Source organism: Miscanthus floridulus, chromosome 8 (genome assembly GCF_019320115.1).
Source record: "Miscanthus floridulus cultivar M001 chromosome 8, ASM1932011v1, whole genome shotgun sequence".
NCBI classification, from domain to species: Eukaryota; Viridiplantae; Streptophyta; class Magnoliopsida; order Poales; family Poaceae; genus Miscanthus; species Miscanthus floridulus.
Genome location: NC_089587.1, coordinates 199,134,518 through 199,157,457, shown reverse-complemented (window position 1 = coordinate 199,157,457; position 22,940 = coordinate 199,134,518). Strand labels below are relative to the sequence as shown.

General features: G+C 50.2%; 3 protein-coding genes across 3 annotated transcripts; 2 read left to right on the top strand and 1 right to left on the bottom strand.

Moving 5' to 3' along the window:
• Positions 1–669: 669 nt before the first annotated feature.
• Positions 670–3,540, top strand: LOC136474536 (NEDD8-conjugating enzyme Ubc12-like). The gene is made up of 6 exons (XM_066472107.1): positions 670–831; positions 1,364–1,477; positions 1,727–1,835; positions 2,526–2,604; positions 2,698–2,814; positions 3,116–3,540. Exons 2-6 carry the CDS (start codon positions 1,369–1,371, stop codon positions 3,251–3,253), a joined length of 552 nt encoding a protein of 183 aa, XP_066328204.1. The 5' UTR covers positions 670–831; positions 1,364–1,368; the 3' UTR covers positions 3,254–3,540.
• A 1,865-nt stretch (positions 3,541–5,405) lies between these two features.
• On the top strand, positions 5,406–6,824 carry LOC136474535 (heterodimeric geranylgeranyl pyrophosphate synthase small subunit, chloroplastic-like). Its single transcript, XM_066472106.1, has one exon. The coding sequence runs from the start codon at positions 5,488–5,490 to the stop codon at positions 6,511–6,513; it is 1,026 nt and encodes a 341-aa protein (XP_066328203.1). The 5' UTR covers positions 5,406–5,487; the 3' UTR covers positions 6,514–6,824.
• A 544-nt stretch (positions 6,825–7,368) lies between these two features.
• On the bottom strand, positions 7,369–11,313 carry LOC136474534 (mechanosensitive ion channel protein 6-like). Its single transcript, XM_066472105.1, has 5 exons — positions 9,266–11,313; positions 8,803–8,926; positions 8,413–8,706; positions 8,129–8,331; positions 7,369–7,879 (listed from the first exon to the last, which is right to left on the bottom strand). Exons 1-5 carry the CDS (start codon positions 11,302–11,304, stop codon positions 7,597–7,599), a joined length of 2,943 nt encoding a protein of 980 aa, XP_066328202.1. The 5' UTR covers positions 11,305–11,313; the 3' UTR covers positions 7,369–7,596.
• Positions 11,314–22,940: the final 11,627 nt, after the last annotated feature.

The window sequence follows — 22,940 nt, the reverse complement described above, 5'->3', positions numbered from 1 at the left end:
TTTTAACCCTACCACAACATAAAAATCCTTAGAAAGTAAATTGTAGAATGCAAAAAGAGTGCTAGGAAGATCCAACTTTTTCACGAGATATTAAAGTGTCGGTACTCTTTATTAGTTCTCGTTGGAGTATGAAAAACATTTTTTAATAAGTTCGTCTCATTTTTTTTATTGAGGACAGCAATGTTCCTGGTTCACGGAACCATTGTTCTATGCTTTGCACACAAAAATTCATGTTCACTTGGAAAATTGTTAAGAAAGAAAATTATCCCTATTTTAGGAAAATGTTGTTATAAATGTTATTGGTTTGTGAAATTGTTATATGTTCTTGTGAAAATGGCAATATAAAAATGTTCAGCCTTAATAAAATATAAAAAGTTTCATTTACTTAATTACAATGTTCTGTATACTCATAAATATCACTATTATTTCTATTATTTAAAATAGATGTTGTACTAGCCATTGGTAGTGTCTCATGAAGACGAGAGATATGAAATCAAGAAAAAAAATAAAAAGGGAGAGAAAGAAAATAATAATAATAAAGAAATTTCCAAAGAAATGTGTGATTAGAAACACGCGCAGAAGAAGGCCCGTGCGGGTGCGCTCTCGTTGCGTGCCCGCGTCCAACACCCACCACCCCGAGTCCCCCGACTGGGCGGGCCGTCACGGCATCCCCTCCCGCCCGCCCACCACCCCTTCCGCGCGTGTTGTCTGTCTCTCTCGCCCGGTCGCCGCCTCTCCCTCTCCGACGACTGGTGGGCCGCCGCTGCCGCCGCCCTAAGCCAGGTGCTGAGGCTTTCGTCGGTCTCTTCACCGGCGACGATCACCCACCAGGTACACCCACCCCTTCTCTTCCCTTCATGCCGTGCGAAGAGGAGCACCGAAACCCTAACCTAAAGCTATTTAGCTATTTGATGACAAGCCTCCTAACTTCGAAGTTTTTGCAAAAATTACTGGGTGTACATGTGTACACCCATGTCCCTTTAATGGATCCGCCCCTGCTGCCTGAGCTGCTTCGGAATCAAGCGATGATTGTTTCTGCAGCGCCATATAGAAATATTATGCTTCTGTTGAATAACTCTTACATGCCGTTCTGTTTTTTTTTTACCACTTTTCTCAGGTTCCATGTGAGTTCATATATCAATTCTTTAGATGAAGCAATCTGATTATTGCTTTGCATCGGAAAATGATAAGAAGGAAATAATTCAAGAATCATGCTATGCTAATCTTGAAACTGCTTACATGGCCATGGCTATTATAGGCAAATTGGATTATGATCCATGGCTACTATTGGCAAATTCAGATGAAGCTGAGCCATGCTTATTTATATCAGTTGACTATGCTAACTGATTAGTTTCTTGCATAGGGAAAATGATAAACCTTTTTAAGATAAAGGATCAGAAGAAGGGTGATGCTGCGAATACAAATGGAAAGCCTGCTGCTAAGAAGCAAAGTCCAGGGGAGTTGCGTCTCCACAAAGGTTTGTCATTTTCAAAGTCGTGTTGTTCTAAACTTCATTGTATGTCTGATTCACTGTTGGCCCATCACGATGGCAATGTGGTGTTGTTTAGTGGCTTACTGAATGCTTTCTTGTTTTTCGCCATTATTTTTTAGTTCTTCTTAACTTGCATTGACACTTCTGTATATCTTAAGACTAGTTCTTTCTTGTGTTGCACATTTGTTGTTTTAGGTGGTTATTTAGTGTCACTTCACTTTTTTTTTTTGGCAGATATAGCTGAACTTAACCTTCCCAAGACAACTAAGATTACTTTTCCGAATGGCAAGGATGATCTGATGAACTTTGAGTGCACTATTAAGCCTGATGAAGGATACTACATGTAAGTGGTCCTGAGGAGAATGGCATAATTTCTCATGCAATTCATCACGTAGATATTCATCATGCACTTTACCCATTTTATCCTAATTTTGCATGTAGATATCCCATTGTGCATCTACTCCATATAGATTTAAAATGGAATTGAATGGTTTCTAGATAAAGTTTTGAGCATGGAGGGGCATACTCTTGTTAGGGTGGCCTTTCTTAGGAATTTTGATATATTTCCTCTTGGGCCAAATAGAATGATATGCTTTGCTGGATATTATTAGGTTTTGTGGCATCTTATTGTGTTAGCGCGCATGCTTGGACACCTAGGCTCTGCCTGGGTGATGACTACTCAACACCATTAACAATACTATTCTTGCTTATCATACCACAACATTCCTAATTGCCTGCTGAAGCAAACTGAGGAGATTTGCCCTTTTGGCTTTTGGTGGTTTGCTTTTTTAGTTGGATTGGTGAACGTTTGATCCTTAGATATTGCTTTTACTCAATTAGAAGCAGAACTTTGGGATTTTTTTTTTCACCACGGACGAACTAGAATTCATTATTCAGAAGTTACGAAGTTACTTAGAAGTTCGGGATATGAACTCAGAATTACTTTTATTGAATTTTAATTTTGTTTCCCCTGTTTCAATATACATGCCTTATTACTAACCTTGTTTTCTAATGTGCAAATGCCTATTATTAGGGGTGGAAAATTTGTTTTTACCTTCCAAGTTCCTCCAGCTTACCCGCATGAACCTCCTAAAGTCAAGTGCAAGACTAAGGTAACTAGGAAGAATTCCATCTGTAAAATAACTCAACTCTCGATTGTAACCTGTCATTCTGTGTACTGATGTTCAGTTTTTGTAACATGCAAGGTTTACCATCCCAATATTGACTTGGATGGAAATGTCTGCCTGAACATTCTGCGTGAAGATTGGAAGCCAGTCCTGAACATCAACACCATTGTGTATGGTTTGAATCTTCTTTTCTCGGTGAGTTGCTGAGATAGCTACTATATATAGGAATAGAAATATAACAATATCATTATGAAAGCAGATTTGTGTTCAGTTCTGGTAGATAGCTGCTATGTATAGGAATAGAAATACAACAATACATCATTATGAAAGCAGATCTGTGTTTAGTTCTGGTAGAAGATTTATCTCGACTTTATTTCACTGTTTTTGACATTGTTTCACTTACATTTGTGTTATGGAGCAGAAGCTACTTATACAATGTTTGTTTCATCATTTGGCATCTTATAGTTGCTAATCATATTCAAATATCATGTTGCAGCAACCTAATGACGAGGACCCCCTGAACCATGATGCAGCAGCTGTTCTCCGCGATGACCCGAAGAAGTTTGAGAAAAATGTTCAGAGGGCGATGGCTGGAGGCTACGTTGGTGAAACCCACTTCCCTCGGTGTATATAAGGCCTGAAGATGGTGACCGGTAGCTGACACATGGGAAACTGTTTCTGATCATAGCAGTGTGTGCTATGTGAAACATAAGATGGCAAGGAAAAAAACGCTAGATTGAAGATTGAAGTACCCCGGTAATGTAATATAAGTTGGTGTGACAGTCGCTGAACAAATGCTACCATCTGACCCTGCAGGGTTCATTGGGATTGGTAATGACGCATATGATGCTTTTGTCTGCTTTGGGCAGGATCACCATGCTACCGCGCATTCTATGCTAGCTAGATCTGTTCTTTCTTGCTTTTCAAAGCTTTTAAAAAATCCTGAAAATATTTTTAGACGAGGCCTTCTTGAAAAGCCCTTCATACCCTTTTGAGTGCAATGACCAAGGAGGTGCCACACTCTTCACGTCTCGAGTCAGTTTATAATACAACATCAACATAGCCTTTCGAGTCAGTTTATAATCTATTGAAAAAAACTTTTCATGTCTCGAGTCAGTTTATTGAGTGCAATGACCAAGGAGGTGCCACACTCTTCACGTCTCGAGTCAGTTTATAATACAACATCAACATAGCCTTTCGAGTCAGTTTATAATCTATTGAAAAAAACTTTTCATGTCTCGAGTCAGTTTATGATCTATTGGGGGGGGGGGGGGGGGGGGGGGGGGGATGCCTATTCAGAATAGGGTTAGAACATATGCTTGTTGCTCCTCCCTTTTTTTTTGTTCTTTATATATGTGTTTATGATTGTGTCATTCTTCCATTGTCCAATAATATCATTCTCTTATTACGCAGTGGCTCTAAAATAGGTTCATAATGCTTTATTGAAGTGGATTAAGACACTTGACCGCCCTCTGTAATAGAAAACGCTATGAAGTCTCGAATCATATGAACCTCACAGCCATGGACACTAGGAGCCTTTTCCTTGACTCCTTGTAAAAGCCAGAACAAAGGTATCTTGAGTTTTGTCCAAAATATGATACTAGTCAAACTATTTTAAATCTAGTCAATTTTTTTTTAAATTTACCCAATTTTGTAAAAAGTGATATTCACATTTATGATCTAAAATAGATATAATATAAAAGTATATCCCATGACGAATCTAATGATAATTGTTTAGTATAATAAATTAATATTTTTATTTAAACTAGTAAATGCGCTCTTACGTTTCATCGACACAAAGTTTGTTGAACGGCTGACCTACCCGTACCAATAATAATGAGCTAGTTATTTTTGTTGGATTTAATTGAACTTGGTCTAACCATATTTCAACTAAATCAAGTAAATTTCAAGGCACACGATCAATGTTAGGTGCAATAACAGGTCAATTCGGCGAAGAAGATAGAGTGGAGCTTCACTCAACTTAAATGAGTGGCTATTTTATGTGCCTGTTGTGAGGTTAACAAAAATGGGAGGCCGCTTGGATGGACAATCCATGACTTAGGAGGTGTGGCGCTATAGAAGGTTTTGTAGTTCCAAACTATAATCAACGTTGTGTTGGAGTAGGATACAATCTACCTCTAATGGCCAAAGTAAGGACATAACAAGAGAGGTGTGAAAGGCCCTAGTTTGATTTTGTTAATAGACTAACAACCTTAGGTGGACTTGAAAGGATCGATGTAAAGCCTAGAGGTGGGTGAATAGGCCTACAAAACTTAGACTCGAAAATAGCGGTTAGCAGACAGCGGAACTTCTGCGGATTCCCACAAAACTTTAGTGTGTGGTCACGGAAGTCTCGTGCAAATCCACGAAAGTTCCATGCAGAAGGCTGAAGACGCCTAAATTATATACACCATGAGATACATTTTAATAAGGAATTTATTTTATTTTGTATATGTTAATATTTTATGATAAACTTGTTTAAATATTTAAAGTTCAATAAGACAAATAAAACGAAAATTTAAAGCAGAGTGAGTACTTGACAAGCATCCATTTATCTGGGTTCTACCTTGATTGGACGAAAGCTAAACATGAAATTTTTGGAATTGTGCCATTATCAAAGATGGGTTTCGGTGATAGAGTCTCGCAAGAATTTTAATTATGAAACAAGAATGGGCCTGGCTGAATGTAATTTTGGCCCAACATTTCCTTGCAGGGCTGACTGCTGAGGCCTCGATATTGATACTGGGGATGAGCGGAGAAAAAACCAATCCAACGACTGACGACATCGCACTATCGCAGTCACCACGCACCCAACCCAAGTTCAGGAAACCACATCCGAACCCCAATCCTCCCAAATTCTCCATCGCCATGGCTCTCTCCTCCCTCTTCATCACCCTCCCCATCCCCAAGTTCCCTTCCTCCAACTCCCGCCGCTTGCTCACCGCCCGTGCGTCCTCCGCCGCTCCCGCGGCCTCTGCTTCCTTCGACCTGCGCCGCTACTGGACCTCTCTGATCGCCGACGTGGAGTCCGAACTCGACGCCGCGATGCCCATGCAGCCTCCGGAGAGCATCCACTCCGCCATGCGCTACGCGGTGCTCCCGGGCGCCGTCAAGGAGGGAGCCGCCAAGCGGGCGCCCCCCGTGCTCTGCGTCGCCGCGTGCGAGCTCCTCGGCGGCCCGCGCGCGGCCGCGCTCCCGGCCGCCGCGGCGCTGGAGATGCTCCACGCGGCGTCGCTCGTGCACGACGACCTGCCCTGCTTCGACGCAGCCCCGACGCGACGCGGGCGCCCGTCCACGCACGCGGCGTACGGCACCGACATGGCCGTCCTCGCGGGGGACGCTCTCTTCCCGCTCGCCTACACCCACGTCATCTCCCACACCCCGTCCCCGGACCCGGTCCCGCACGCCGTCCTCCTGCGCGTCCTCGCGGAGCTCGCGCGCGCCGTCGGATCCACCGGCATGGCGGCCGGCCAGTTCCTCGATCTGGCCGGCGCCACCGCCCTTGGCGAGGCCGAGGTCATGCAGGTCCTGACGAAGAAGTTCGGCGAGATGGCCGAGTGCTCCGCCGCCTGTGGCGCCATGCTCGGTGGGGCCGGGCCCGACGAGGAGGCCGCGCTGCGGCGATACGGCCGCACCATCGGCGTCCTGTACGAGCTCGTCGACGACGTCCGGAGCGCGTCGGGGAACGGCAAGATGAGGAGCAACGCCAGCGTCCTGCGCTCCCTGGGGATGGACCGCGCGCTCGGCATTGTGGAGGAGCTCACGGCTCAGGCCAAGACAGAGGCTGACAGGTTCGGGGACAAGTATGGCGATCGGGTGCTGCCCTTGTACAGTTTCGTGGACTACGCGGTGGAGAGAGGGTTTGAGCTCCAGGGTGCGGCGGCAACTCCATAGAGTGGACGATCGCAGCTGCTACTGAACATTGGAGGCCTCGAGCTAGTGAGATGTATATGGTCCAGGAGTTTGGTGAGAGCTTTATCTGCCATAGATCTAATCCTTCTTTTATCTAGATGTTCTGAAGCTCGTAGTTCGGGGGCTGGTTCATATGGAGAATTGTTATCCCAGTCCCAGCATTAGATGTTTAGAACTCGAAACTGGGTTTGATGTTTGTAGTAAGTTTTTTTTTTGGGTAAGATGTTTGTAGTAAGTTAATAAAACAAAATGGTAAATGAATGGAAGGTCTCACTCACTTCATGCTCATGCAACCACTCGGTTCTTCTGCTGTTTAAGTTTGGATGAATTAACCACCATGGTAGATAGATAGATTAAGCTCTTAAATGAAACTGAAAAACATCCGTTTTTGTGTAAAATCTTAAGTTATCGAATGAGAAATGTGAGGTTCACCTCGCCAAACCTAATATTCTAAATTTGGATTCTGCAAGAAGTTCAGTATACAAGGTATTTCGTCACAACGCAGCTAGAACAGAGCACTACATTGCCAATTCGAATTCTGCAAGAAGTTCAGACTTTTGTACACAAGGTATTCGTCACAACTCACAGATAGAAGTAGAACAGAGCACTACATTGCCATCTCTCCACCATCCCGCAATGCGCACCCAAGTAAAGCATCTTCTTCGTTGCCGCTGTCGCATCCGGCATGCTCGTTCCAGCCATTCTGCTTTGCCGGGCCGAGCATCTTCACAACGGTCAGCGGTGATGGCAACCGGGAATCAGGCAGGTTACATTTGCGTACACAATACCATGCCATCTTGAATTACTTCTCTTTCCAAGCCGTCATTTTCCATCAAATGTACAGAAAATTATCATCACGCAAGAGAGAGTGCTGTAATTACAAGGTGCACAAGTGACGACTGCAGGCACAGCTAACAGCTCTCTACATGCTAATACGCTATTCTCTACCTCTATTTGCTACCAAGCACCTGCAGCTTAAACCACTTGCGCTGCCACCAAGATCCATGAAGATAGCAAGTCCTCATCTGCAATGTCATGGCCAAATGGTCCGGTCCTGTCACCGCTTCACGAATAACTCCATGTTGTAGGCATCCTTGTGGACTGAATTGCAGGTGCATTCCGAACATTCACATCAAGTGGCAGCATCCGATACTCAATCTCGAGGTCCTTCAGGACTTTGATCATCTCCTGGAGCACTAGCTCTCGCCTCACGAACCGCATACCCATATCCTGCCAGTTGAGCGTGTGCCGCAGCCATATTGATACTTTCAGTTTGTTGGTGTCATCGACGTCCCGGAGTACAACCATCGCACCCGGGTACCAGTGTTCCTTCTTGTTATCAATGTAGCTGGAAATACAAACGGAACTGATAATTAGTTGAGTGTAGTAAAATAGATTAGGAGGTATGAATCTATATACTCTAGTTGCAAATTATTTGTTGGCTTCATACTGATATTTTTCAAAACATGTTTACTTTGAAAGGTTTTCAGATAAAAGCCCTCTTTAAACTGAGCCAGGGCCTAGGGCTGGCATCTCTACTGTTGACTCTCTTGGGAAATCTGATTGAACAAAACAACTGATGAAGATGGATACATACCGCAGTAGTCGTTCCTTCATGAGGGCCAGTTTCTCAACAGGAGTTGCAACATGAATGGAGAAGTCAATTGCTTCTCCCATGTCAGGACTTCTGTAGTAATTCATAATTGGTTTCGTTGCAAGTACACTGTTTGGATAATATATCTTCAGGTTATCATATCGGAGAAACACCGTTGTCATGATATTCATTTCCTCAACCACCACCTGAAATCAAGGTAGTGAAAACTTAAGCCAACGAGTGCAATGAAATATTTGGTGGACAAAGAGCAAAGAGATTTCAAATACCTGAACACCTTCAATTTCGCAACGGTCACCAACATCAAAGGGATGCATCACGAACAAGAAGACAATTGCCTCAAAAACTGTCTTCAATGTGTTCCCAAATACAAAAACTGCCAGGAGAAACTGTGAACTGAGGAAGACAAAGAAATGTGTTGTTGCTATTCCCAGAATAAGAAGCCAAAGAGCAAACACAATGATCCCCACAACGACATTGGCCATCTGGTTCAGCTTGTTTACTGCAGTTTTTGTATCGTTAAGTGTAAGGGCAAGAGCTTTGCGCTCTCTAAATGCATTCACCTACAGAAAATCCATACGACAATGTTAAGAAAGTCACATGGAGATTGTTATGACCCCATACAGCCATACTGTGAAGTGCAGTGATAAGATCATTACCACCCAGTTCTTGAGAGACCTCTTGCTGACCCTGTTGTGCTCCTGTGCTCCTTCAAAAAGATTCATTGCTTTAACAGCCTCGTCCTGCCTCATGAATCTCATCAGGTCTGACAAGTATATGTACCTGCATGTTTCACACATTCAAAGTCAATAATCTGAATGAGAGCAACATGCTGTTACACTATGAACTCCAACATTTGGACTATTGAAGCAGGAGCATTTTGGTTAATAACTCTTTTGAACTTCTGCAGTTCATATTTGCATGTAACATTAGACAACAGCAGAGTACTATAACGGTAACTGGAACAGTATATTTAACAAATAATTGCATCACTGGTTTATATAACAACCTGATTTCTCTACATCCATAAAACTTTATTTGTTGATATGCATCATGACTAAACAAAAGACTTGCAATAATGGAACCTGCAACATCTAACTAAGATAACAAAGAAAGACTTACTTGGAACCTGGCTTTGCTACATTGTGAAAGATCTTCTTGGCAGCTACCTTTGCCTCATATTCACTTCGTATCTGTGTCGCTGATTCATCCCCCTGACCTGCTGCCTGTTGTATCTGCTCATCCATAGTTGTTAATGTCCCAAATCGAACAATCCTCATCAGCCTCTTCATGTTCCAAGCTGAGATGTTTTTCTGGTTGAGCTTATGAAGCGCGTCGATAGAGATCCCCTCCCCTTTCTCCTTCGACAGCTGCTTGCTACCTTCTCCCTTAGGCATGACCCCTGATAACTGAATGTTCCTCTGCCCAGACACATGTTTGGTTGGTACTGCATCACGCAGCTCCTTTGGTATAGTTGCACCTGCACGTTGCAGCTCATGAACCTCCTCAAGCACATGGTTTTCATCCACTAGTGGCGGCCCAGAGAGTGTCTCGATGACGTATTGGCTGAACAATGCCTCTTGAATCCGATCAAAATATGTGGAGACATGGAAGGACGAGGCCAGTACCTTGAGCAGCAATGTCTTGACAAGGCGGATGAGCGTGGCAACAAGGAAGCAGAATAGTATCTTCGTCACATAGGGCAGTACTGGAGAGTTCGTCTCCTGCTGGACGTTCTTGTCAAACAAGAAGTGCCAAGATGCGAGCACCAGGCCGAGCCAGAGAGCGTTCTGCACGGCGCTGCGCACGCCATACACGAAGTAGAGCACACGCTTCCTCAGCAAGAAGTTGCGTTCGACACCGAAGACGGCAATCTTGATGACCCATCCGGAGACGAGACGGCCACAGATGAGCACGAACACGAGGAGCTCCCACTTCCAGAGGTGCAAACCCAGCACTTTCTTCGTGGACAAGATCTTTATTCTGAGACTGCAAGCCAAGGCCGCGATGATGAGGAACAAGCCGAGCCACTGCAAGACGGTCAAAGCGTCCAGCTTCCCACGCTTGAAGTCATCGGGGATGTCCTCGTCCACGAATGGGTCGTCCTCCTCCTCGTCCATGGGACCTGACTTGCCACCAATGGGGCCGGACTTGTTGCCGGACATAAGCCCCGAGAAGAGGCGGCCCGACTTTGTAGGAGTCCGCACGCCTGAAGATTTCCGGTCCTCGTCGAAGGCAGGAGACGCGGCAGGTGCCGATGCCGGCGCCGGCGCCGGCGCGGTCTGCCACTGCGGCGGCGGGTCCATTAGCCGGGAGCGCGTCTGGAGTCGCAGCAACGGCCCCGCTCCCGCAGCAGTAGAGGAGGACGTGCACCGAACGACCTCGCCGTCGTCGCCGCGGCGCTTCCGGCCGTCGTCGGTGTCGGAATCGGAGGAGCAGGATGACGTGGAGTGCCGCTTCTGGGGTTCCTGGAACGAGACGCGCCCGTCCCTTTCGAGCGAGGTGGAGAAGGACGGGTGCGCGCGCAGCTGCGCCGTCCTCCCGAGCTCCTCCATCTCCAGGTCGAGGTCCAGCGACATCTCCCCGCCGGACGCCGCCTGCTTCCGGAGGAAGTTGCCGATGAGCCGCGTGGGCGGGTCCACGCCGCCGCCGACCTCCGCCGGCTGCTGCTGCTGCTGCTGCGGCGACATCGAAGGCGACGACGCCTGCGGCTTACGGTTCTTGAAGCTGAACGCCTCGGTGGCGGCGGGGCGCCCGTTGGCGCCGGCCCGGGCACCGGCGCCGCCACCATCATTGTTCCAGAACTCGTAGCTCCCCTCCCGCCACACCTTGGCCGGTGACCGAGGCGAGCTGGTCTCGCTCGACCTCGGCCTGCTCTCTGTCCGCGGCGTGGTCGCCGTGGAGTTCGTGCCGGAAGTCGCATTCCCCGCCTTCCCCCCGCCACCGTCGCCGCCTGCGTCCGCGCCATGGAATGAGAACGGCGCGCGCCCGTTCCCGTTCCCATCGATCTTCACGACGACTTCCCGGCGGTCGCCGCCGCCGCGGTCGGCCAGTATCGGTTGGTCCTCCGGGGATCCCAGCATCCCCGACCCCGGCTGCGAGGAGGCCTTGCCGCCGGACCCGTGCGACCGCAGGCCGCTCTTGCTTCGCGCCTGGTCCATTGCCTCGCCCTCGCCGCCGCCGGCAACCCCAAACGCTAAACTCGAAAATGGATGGACACCGCCGCTACTCCGCTCGACCCCCTTTCCGTTCCGCGCCTGCCTGCTATACTTGGCTCGCAGTGACGGCTTGTGGGCTGGATTAATAGCGCGTCGCCGGTTTATGCTGGCGGTGCTGCTCTCGGGAGCGGGACGGCGGAGCGGAAAGTTCCGGAACAACGTGGAGCAGCCGCCTGCCTCCAACGCTCGCCTGCCTTTATGCCTGTCCGTCTCCGTCGTCCTGCCTCGCAACTCGCATCGAGCCGGGCGCCGGGACCGTGTGGTCAGCGTGTGTCGTGGGGGGGCGCGCGCACTGCCGCACTGGCGCCTGCGACCGAGCGCCGCGCCCAGCCAGCCGGGCGGACCGCAACTGCACAGGCCACAGGTTGGGTGGCCACGTCGCGTACGTGGCAGGGGTTGGGTACTAGGTGCGATTAGAGAATTTGGGTTAGACGGTCTCCAACAAGCCAGACCTTAAAAACGAGAGGTATTCAACGGTTAAGGTACCGCACAATAAGGCTTTGTTTAGTTCCCCCATTTTCCAGAATTTGGCACTATGCAAAAAGAAGATTCCCCGTCACATCAAACTTGTGGTACATACATGGAGTACTAAATGTTGACGAAATCAAAAACTAATTGCACAGTTTGGTTGTACTTTGCGAGACGAACGTTTTAAGCCTAATTAGTCCACGATTGGACAATTATTACTAAATACAAACGAAATGCTACAGTGCGCTACAGTGCCGTCGAATTCCGGCGGCGCCGATTCTGCCGCGAACTAAACGCGGCCTAAAAGGATCATGGACCCAAAAACTTTCATTTTCCAACAGGCGACGCAAATGAGGCGCCGCGCGCCGCGCTCCTCCGCCTGCTCGTCGGGTCTCCTTTCGTACCCGCGGGTCCCCTTGCTCAGGTTGCTGTGCGGCGCCGCTGCCGCTTCCATGGGGGTGCTCGCGTGAGGTCCACAATCGGGGAGGGCGGAAGCGAGTCCAGAGGTGGAAGTGGGGGCGGCGAGGGCGCCGGTGCTGCGGCGTCTTGGCTGAGCTCGGCGGTGGGGGAGAAAGTGGACGAGCTTCTGTGCCGCGAAGAGAACCGGGCCCTGCTCGAGGGCGTCGAGGACGCCGAGCGCCGCGTTGAGCGTGCGCGCGTCGCGCTCGTCTACATCGAGCGCCAGGAGGCCGCCGCGCGCCTCACCCGCGAGGAAGTTCGCCGCCTCGAGAAGTGGCTCCGGCGCAAGATCTGGCGAGGCGCGGTGCCCCTTCGCGCGGACGAGTTCTCCCTGCGGTCCGCCCTCTTCCTCTTCCCTTTTCCCTCCTCTTCTTCTCCCTGGTCCCCTCCTTCTCCCTCCCTTCAATCCGCGCCGAGGCAATAGCGCCGCCGAGCGCTCTCCCTTCCCCTTGTCCCCTTGCTGCCTCTCTCTCGTGGGAGACGGCCGCAGGCCGCCGGGGCCGTCGCCGGTGCTCCCCGGTCTACACGGCGCCTTGCTTCTCTCTCTCCCTCCGCTTCGTTCTCTCCCCCTCGCTTTCTCTCTCTCTCTTGCGGACGGAAGGAACAGAGGAGTGCGGTGCCCCTGGGCGCGGACGAGCTTCGGCAGCGTGGAGACGCAGAAGGACGGAGAGAAGACGCTTATTTGCGTCCCGTGTCGGCTCCCACTCAAAATGCATCGCTCCTTTGCCTACTTCCGTTGGAGAAGTGTTTTATGCGGAAAACCACTGTAGACAACCCATTTTGGGTTTAGGTCACACTATGCGTGATCTGTTGGAGTCAGTCTTAGTGGGCATAAAAAAGATTCGAGACTCGCGGCGCGGATCGCGGAAGCGGGGAATGCGTGTCCCAGTTAGCGAGTGGCAGTCCTTACAAAAAAAATCAACGGTGGTGGAGAAGACGGTCGTTGTTGTGGTGGATCGGCATTCCGGCTGTGGGGGCGTCGTCATTGCTCATTACGCTGCGGGTAGGGCTGGATATGAACCAGCTCAGCTCGGCTTCCTTCAGCTCGAGCTGACTCGTTAGACTAACAAATTAGTTTGGCTCGGCTCGTTAATATTATGAGCCGGAGGGGCAGCTTGGCTCGGCTCGTTACCGAGCTCGAGCTGGCTCGTTTAGTTTGCGAGCTATAAAAAATAGGACACACATGTTTATAATGTTTATGCTACATTAATTTTAGAAGGTCACATCCATTATTATACAACTATACGTGATTAATATACATCAGGTTCATCAAAAGTATCAACCATGCAACATAGTTGGTCCATCCATGATGCATGCAGTTCCAACATACGCCATGTTCGCTTGGCTTATAAGCCGTACTTTTTCAGCGAACGAACAATATTTTTCTCTCACAACAAATCAGCCAACAGTACTTTCAGCCATGGCTTATCAGCCAAGCGAACAGAGCAATACTTACTAGTTGCTTACCACCACAGACTTAGTAAAGTCCACAAATTCAATATCAGCATCATCATCTTCTCCCTGAAAAATAATCCATAGATCAATATTTAAGTACCACGACAATTATAAAATCAAAATACATATGAAACAAGATTACATAGCAATAGAATAGGTAGGTTGATATTTATAGGTCAGCATCATCATCTTCTAGATTCATGGTAGTGAGCTGATAGCCCTTAGCTTATTTTAGCTCGTAAGCTTGCTCGAGCTGACTCGTTAAAATAATGAGCTAGACTTACAGCTCAACTCGTTGAAAAAGTTAAAACGAGAGCTGAGTCGCCTACGAGTCAAACAAGCTGACAAGCCGTAAGTATTTTGTCCAACCCTGGCTGCGGGTAATGGTAGTGTTTCTCTTCCCGGCAAGGATTTCGAAGCCATCGTGGTTATCATTCTCACAGCGGCGGTTAGAGGTAGTTGCCAGGATTTCGCATTATCGCCGGTCCCGGGCAAAAGGGAGCGAAAGTGGAAACCCACGCGCTACATGTGATCTCTGCTTTCGGCTTCGTGTGATCGTGTCAAACGTCAGTCAAACCCTGGCGGCTGTGTCACCCGGTGCACCACTGGCACGTCAACCTGGAACGTTCCTCGGCTACTGTCACGGTCTCGTGACCCTCACCGGCCACGATATTCATACAGTGGCAGTGCATGAGTTGGGTTTGGACTGCACTGCTACTGGAGTAGTACGCGGTTTTAGCCCTTGTTTTGTTTGGCAGGAAACGGACGGACGAAATCACGGTGCAGTAGTAGCCATTGGCCAGTAGCGATCGATTAGCTATCGTGCGTGTCTGAACTTGACCAGACATGAACGGGTACCAGCTAAGTACAGCAGGCAGCGTGTGATCTCCAATTCTCCAAAGAAGCAAGGGAAGAGGTGATGGGGCCTTCGTCTTTGGAGGCGGCGCGACGTGTAGGAATCGAATATCTAGACTAGGCTATGCAACATACTAGTGGATTTGTTTATAAACGTTCATGGGATCGCGATTAAGTAAGTTTACGTCCTACATGCAGGACACGCGTCCACCCCTCCGTAACTCTCGCGTCATCTGTCCCCCCTCGTCCCTTCTTAACGAGTGACGACGTCGCATTCGATCCAGCGATAAGGTTCTTCTTATCTTGCCCCCGGTCCATGATACCGGCAAAAAGAAAATGCCTTCGCCTTCCACACGACGGAGAAGGAGTGCCACTACGTGTACGGACGAAACCTCGCGACAACGACAGTGCGTTCATACGCAAGAGGAGTACTATGTGCTTGCCTAACTAGTAAAAATGTATGTGTTCCTGTTGTGCCAGTTAAACGCGCACGGTCTGCGCTGTCCGGCTGTCCCGTAGCAAGTATAACAACTACAGCACTACTAGTATTCAACCGAGCACTGTTTGCCAAAACGGCCGTTTAGTTCGTTTAAACACCATGTAAACGCTACACGGTGGTGTGCCGTTTCCGTTTAATCATCCGTTTACTTTATTTAATTAGCCATTTAGCCCGTTTAATAAGATGTTTTGGTTGAATAATGATTAAACGGTAGGTGAACTGTTTATCATTTAGAAACACTGCTACTGAGCACCCTGCGTTAGTGGATTTTACAAACGATCGATGCCAGCTTGCCAGCTACGCCACACCTCGGCCACGGCCCACGGCCGCGGACGCAGGGCAAGGCAGCTGGGCAGGGCCCTGCAAAATTGTGCGCGGCAGAATGGCAAGCTGGGCCGCGGACGCAGGGCAAGGCAGCTGGGCAGGGCCCTGCAAAATTGTGCGCGGCAGAATGGCAAGCTGGGCCGCGGACGCAGGGCATCGGCCTGGCCCGTTTCACACCGGCCGACGGACGCGGCGGCCCCTATTGCATTGGACATTTGGACTGTTGGCCACGCCTTCTTCCTGTCTTCCGCCGACATGATTGCGCGCGGCCGGGCGGAACAGTTGTATGGGCGAGAAGCGGCTCGTCCCGTGTGGCTGTGGCCTGTCCCGGTGCAAATTCTAGAGTGATTTTCCTGTGGCGCGGCGTCTTCCGGTCTTCGCTTGACGGGGACGTGCCCATGCATCACGCGCCGTGCTCTCGATCTCCTATCGCTTTCAGCTGGAGGAAGGCGTCACGCTTGGGCTTTTCGGTCGTCGTGGCGTCGTCGTCTTGCTGCGACGTACGTACGTGTGCATGAAGTGGTTGCGGGTTGTTAGCATCAGGTGAAGCAGTTTTGTTTTCGTGCGGCTGAAGCTGAACCAGGGATTAACACGAGTTACGAGGTGGTTATGAGCACGTCAAAAGGATGATCAACGGCTACGACTTCTGCGGTGGTTCCCGTTTTGGATCGTGGTGAACTTCTGGAGCTTATTTAACCGTCTGCTGATCGGCAGATTGCCAACGCATGGGCCATGGCCATCCATGTATCATTTGGATATGGGCCTCGGTAGCGCCTGGACGTCCGGACGGATAGGGCGTCCCACGTCTGCAATAATTTTTCTGTGCCGTTTCGCACGTCCACGTGGAGGCCACACCGCCCTGAACATCACCAGCATCAAGAAGGGAGGGAGGAGGTGGTGGATGTCTAGCCGGTGTCGCGAGGAGCAGGAGACACCGAGATAAGGCAGCAGAAGGCGATGAGAAAGATGCAACACCCGATCTACTATTAAAACATTCAAATGCAACACTTACAATATATGTCTAAAGGCAGATGAAACACTTGATACATGCACCTAAAACACTTGCAAAAACATCTGAAAAACACTTGAAACCATTGCAAAACATACACAACATCCAGATAAAACACTTGCTAACATATGTTTGAAACATATGCAACATCCAGATAAACACACTTATAAAACATACGTCTGAAAAAACAGATGAAACATTAGAAACAAAAACTCGCAACATACGTGTACAACCCTCGCAACATATAAAGCATCTCGATCTACTTTTGCAACATCCATATGAAACACTTGTAATATACCCCTGAAACATCTGAAACGCTTGAAAACAGACAATTACAAAATGCGCTTCCAAGCGCAACATCTACTTGCTGCTTGGAAGAAAATGGAGGCTCGTCGACGCGGAGCTCGACGTGGAAATGGAGCTCGATGCTACGGAGTGGCACGAAGATCGCCGGTGTGGAGCTCGTCGGTGGCACGGAACACAACAAGGGCACGACAGGCAGATGGAGCGTGGCTACAATCGGAGGCACGAGTACAGACGGGGTGGGCGGGGAGGGTGAGATCCGTCCCGCGAGCTAAGGCGCGCAACACGCAGATGGCGCATAGCTAGCGGGCGATGTGGACGGAGACGGCGCGGGCGGGGCCCGTTCCGTAAACAGGCGACTCGGGCGGGTCTGTCCGGACGGACGACTGAACAGGATAATTACCGGTTGGACTTTGGCACAATTACTGCTTAGTGTGTAGACACTAGACAAAACTTTTTTTTTTCTATTTTTGTTAGTTGACTTAGATTTTAATTAGGCATGCCCTTGGAACACAACGGAGAGGTCCACCAATGTCACCATGTCCACTGTCCACCAATGAATATGAGAAATCTTATGGGACAAACCCTCCGATTTTACCAAGGGCAGTAAGGGCCTGTTAGTTTGATGCTCAAACTTACCACGCTGAACTTTCGGCAAACTGTGGCGAGCAAAAAAGCCACACTTGTGGCATGTTTTGGAAAGAAAATGAGTATGACGTGTGGGGCATGATGCTAAGAAAGTATAGTATTGCCATAGTTACAGCACTGAACCAAACATATGCCTAAAAAACTATAGCACGCCCGACCTACGGCATGGAAAATGTGCATAACCACTAGTCTACTGCACATATATTCATGTTGTTTCTACTGTTGCCGTGTGGTCTATGTTGATGGTGCTTCATCCATATGAATATATGATGATTATAGTGGAGTAAATTAAACTTAAACTATTATACCATTTTGATCTAGGTCTCCAAATTACTAGAATACTAACTGTCGGGTTCATAAACCCGGGGTCCCTCATGGACCGGCTTCCCAGCAAAAAGCTCGGCCCAGTAGACGACGTTGCAAACGACGCGCAAACACTTGGACCGGCACAAACACCTAAAACGACAGGCTAGAAGGGCGATCCAATCTCCGACCAAAAGGCCTCGCAAAGGAGGAACAACGCTCGCTTCCGACTCTGACCCGCCTCTCCGACCGAAAGGCCTGCCAAAGAGGAACAATGCTCGCTTCTAACTTCGGCCCGTCTCTCCGACCGGAAGGCCTGGTCAAACACTGCTTCCGAACTCCAAACTACGTCTCCAACCGGGGACACACCGAACCCCTACTTACAGCTCTTCTCCGACTGGCGCAGTCGGAGCCAACTAGGACCAACCGACCGGGGACGCCCGCTCGATGAGGACCAGGAAACGAATGGAGCAAGTAAGGTAGGGCACTCAAGTCAACCGCAAAACTGAGGACCGTACCCTGTGCACCTACAGGACAGTACCTTCTAGACATGTCAGGACCCAAGCAGTGTTGTGGGCGCTGACATTTGCCCTACAGTGTTGTGGGCGCCCACAAAACTCCCATACCGGACGCGCACGGTAAAACCCCTTGCATGCTTCTGGGCATCAACAGTGTGGCAGGCACCGACGTCTGCCATACCAGAAGAAGACGACGCAACCTCCCACATGCATCTGACATTAACAGTGTTATGGGCGCCTACAATCATCTTGTACCCGACGACATGGGCAACAAGACTTAGCATACGTACTCTCTCTCACTTGTAAGGCCATCCCCTTCATCTATAAAAGGGGATGCGCTCTCCTCCAATAGATAGATCTCAGAGTCCACAACAACTCGAACAACACACACAACAGAAGAACCATTAGGTTCAAACCTCGAGCACACACTCAAACACTTAGTACATAGCGGAGCTCCCATCACTCTCGGCCCTTCAGACCAGAGTCCGACCAGACCTCTTGAACCCTCATCTTTCTCCCTTCCGTTTGTAACCCCACAACAAACTTCAAGCACCTGGGCTCAGGAATAAAGTCATCGACCGACTCAAACTGGACGTAGGGCACGCTACCTAAACCAGTATAAACCCTGTGTCATTGAGTGCTAGGCCACATCCAATCATGATGTACAATAAAGCTACAAATATTTATGTGTTGGTCACTTTCTGCACCGATAGTTGGTGCCATCCGTGGGGAGGACGTTGTACATTCACACTTTTGGTCATCGGATGGCCCACTTTTTCGCCACCTTCGCCATGGCAGGCTCATGCGATACGACTCGCTTCATCTCGCTGGATTTTCTCGCACTCCCACCTATTGGGATGTGGGTTCCACCCGTCTTCGAGCCGTCCTAGGCTTTCCTCTTTGGAAGCCTAGACTTCGTCACCAATCGGCTCGACGTGCTACACCTCCGCGAGGAGGCACCCATCCCGGCGCCCGTCGGAGGGGCGCCCTCCATCGGCTCTAGGACACATGACAACTTCAACGACGAGGCGCCTGCACTTCATTCCAAGCAAACACTCTGCTCAAACCCCACTGTGAGTAATGTACATGCTTTTATTTACTCACTATTTACTATCTTTCGCCGATTCTCCGGAGGGACCCCGTTGTCCCTGCCACGATCGCCATGCGACTGGTTCTCCTATGGCCTCGCATCCCCCATGGACATGTGTGCTCGGGGGCTCCAAAGGATGCTGGCGCCGCCCCTCTCACATCTGAATTCGTAGGGATGGCGAGCCACGCTCCCACCTATTTCCACGACCTCATGGATGACGATGTTGAGAGCGACGGCTCCAGCATCGGCAATGTGGCACCTAGCCACCATCCGTCCTAGGAGTGCGCTATGACGGACGCTCCGGGACAGCCGCCGATGGTAGCGGAGTCCTTGTAGACTCACACCTCTCTAGACCCTCGCGTGGATGCCCTCACATGTGCCCAAGCGCATGACAAGGAGCTATGATAATGGCGGCAGAACCAGCCGCCACCTGTGCCTGCACGCTTGGCGCATCATGATGCGTCTCGCCAGGTCTAGCGCGACATCATGGATGGGGAGAACGATCCCCCATAGTTCGCTCAGGCTAGCTAGAATATCGCCGCTGCGGCAATGCTTCTGCGCGGCATTCCCGGGCCCATCGACCCTTAGGAGCGGGCAGTCCACTGGAACCTCCGGGTGCTGGTGGAAGCCACCGTTGTTCAACAGGCGGAGAGCTCTGCATCGCGACTCTGACTCATGGCCTCTCTCCCCATCAAGGGAGCGAGGACGCACTAGAAGGATCACTCTATCCGCTCACCGCTACGGCAGCTAAGCGTGGCATAGGAGGCCACAGCTGCGCCACGGTCCGACCTAGCGCCTGCTCTACACCGACCGTCGGTACGCGAATAGCTCGGTCCGAACCCAGACACTCGTAGCATCAGCAGCAATTGGCTTCAACCCTGATGTGATGATGACGTTCATCGGGCGATGGTGAGGGCAGGTGACACGGGTCCCAGCCGAACCATCGAGGGGAGCGGTGAAATGTGCCCTAGGCATGATCGCCGACTAGACGACCGGAGTCCCAGCCTGGATGGCTCGGGACCATGGGCCTTTGGCCGACGCATCCAGAGAGCACCGTTACCACAGCACTTCCGACCGCCCACCAACATCGCCAAGTACACCAGGGAGACGAACCCCGGTATATGGCTCGAAGATTTCTAGCTCGCCTGCCGAGCCGGAGGGGTGGATGATGACCATTTCATCATTCAATATCTCTCCATCTGCGTGGGGGAACATGTTTGGGCATGGCTTGAATTCCTCCCGCACGACAGCATCCGTGACTGGGCGGACCTCAAGAGGATCTTTGTCAAAAATTTCCAGGGGACGTATGTCCGCCCTGGTAACTCCTGGGACCTCAAAAGCTGCCAGCAAGAGCCCAACGAGCCCCTGCGGGATTACATCCGAAGGTTCTCTCAATGATGCAACTCCCTCCCCGATGTCGTCGATGTGGACGTCATCAGCGTATTCCTCTCTGGGACAACCTGTGAGTCCCTGATCCATAAGCTTGGCTGCCTAAAGCCCCATACCACCCATGACCTACTCGATGTCACCACGAACCACACCTTCGGTGAGGAGGCGGTCGGAGCGGTCTTCAACGGAGGCCGGTACAGAGGCAAGGTCAAGCGAGGACCAAGATGAGGGCCCCTCCACGTAGAGGGGCAAGAAGAACAAAAAGGATCAGCGCCGATCGGCCAACACCACATTGGTCGCCGTAGCTGATCGCGTGGGCAAGCAGCCCCAGCAGGGCCTACCTGACCACTTCAACAAGCTCATGGATAGCCCGTGCACCAACCATGCCTACCCCATCAAACACCTCTACAAGGACTACAAGATCCTCAAACGTTTCCTACGATAGGCCGGTGGGCCGAAAGAAGGAGACGGCAAAGAGGCGGCAGCCAAGAAAGGAGGCACGACAGGCAAGGACGGGGACAGCTTCCCCGACCCTGAGGAATGCATCATGATCTTCGAGGGATCCGATGCCATCTACTCCAAGTACCAGCACAAGGTATGCTACAAAGAGGCATGTGCCACCGAGACGGCCATCCCCTCCTTCCTTAGCTGGTCAGAATCTTCGATCACCTTCGATCAGAGGGACCATCCCTCCCATGTCGCCAGACTGGGATGCTACCTGCTCGTCGTTGACCCCATCATCCACAAGAAGCGCCTCACCAAGGTGCTGATGGACGGAGGCAGCGGCCTCAACATCCTCTACGTCGACACCCTCGACGCCATGCGCATCTCCTGGTTGGAACTCCGCCTAGCGGGCTCTCCCTTCCACGGCGTAATCTAAGAGCGCAGGCATACCTGCTCAGGCAGATCGACCTACCCGTCACATTTGGCAACCGAGCCAACTTCCGCTCAGAGGTTCTCACCTTTGAAGTGGTGGACTTCCCAGGGTCCTACCACGCCATCTTGGGGCAGCCATGCTACGCCAAATTCATGGTGACCCCCAACTACACCTACCTCAAGCTGAAGATGCCATGTCCAAACGGCATCATCACCATGGGTAGCGCCTTCACGCACGCCTTCACGTGCGACTGCGGGCATTTTGAACTCGCCACCGCGGTCATCAACTCATCCAAGCTCCCGCGGCTTGGGGAGTTGTCAACCCCAGAAGTCTCGGACTGCAACAAACCAACCTCCTCGATGGCCTTCTGCCCACTCGAGGAAACAAAGGTGGTGGGAATCGACCCCACAAACCCTATCAAGATGGTGCAGATCGGGACTCAGCTCCTTGCCAAATATGAATGCAAGCTTGTTGACTTCCTGCACGCTAATCGCGATGTCTTTGCATGAAAGCCTTCTGACATGCCGGACATACTGCTCAAATCCCACCAAGCAGCGCCTACATCACTTCAACGATGAGAGGCGTAGGGCCATAGGCAAAGAGATTGCCAAACTCCTGGCAGCCGAATTCATTAGAGAGGTATTCCACTCCGACTGGCTTGCCAATCCTGTTCTTGTTAGAAAGAAGATCGGGAAATGGAGAATGTATGTTGATTATACTGGACTCAACAAAGCATGTCCAAAGGATCACTTTCCTTTGCCACACATAGACCAGATAGTCGACTCCACCTCGGGATGCGAGATCCTCTCCTTTCTGGATGCCTACTCAGGCTATCACTAGATTGTGATGAAAGAGTCTGATCAACTCGCAACCTCATTCATTACCCTATATGGTTCATACTGTTACGTAACCATGCCTTTTGGTCTAAAGAACACTAGCACCACCTACCAAAGGTGCATGTAGCAATGCTTCGCTGACCAAATCGACCCGCTCGATCAGCCTGATCAAGCCGAGCGGACGAAACCAACAATCGCCGTCTATGTTGACGACATAGTGGCCAAAATGGCTTAAGCTGTTGACCTGATCGCAAACTTGGCCACAACGTTCGTGAACCTCCGAAGGTTCAACATCAGATTGAATCCCGACAAATATGTTTTTGGGGTTCCGAAGAGGAAGCTGCTTGTATACATTGTGTCTGAGCGCGGCATCGAGGCCAACCTTGAAAAGATCATGACCATCTCCAATATGGGCCCTATACGCAATGTCAAGGGCGTTCAAAGGCTCACCAGCTGTCTGGATGCCCTGAGATGATTCATCTCCCAGCTCAGCGAACGGAGGATGCCACTCTACAAGCTCCTCAAAAAGACGGACGCCTTCGTCTA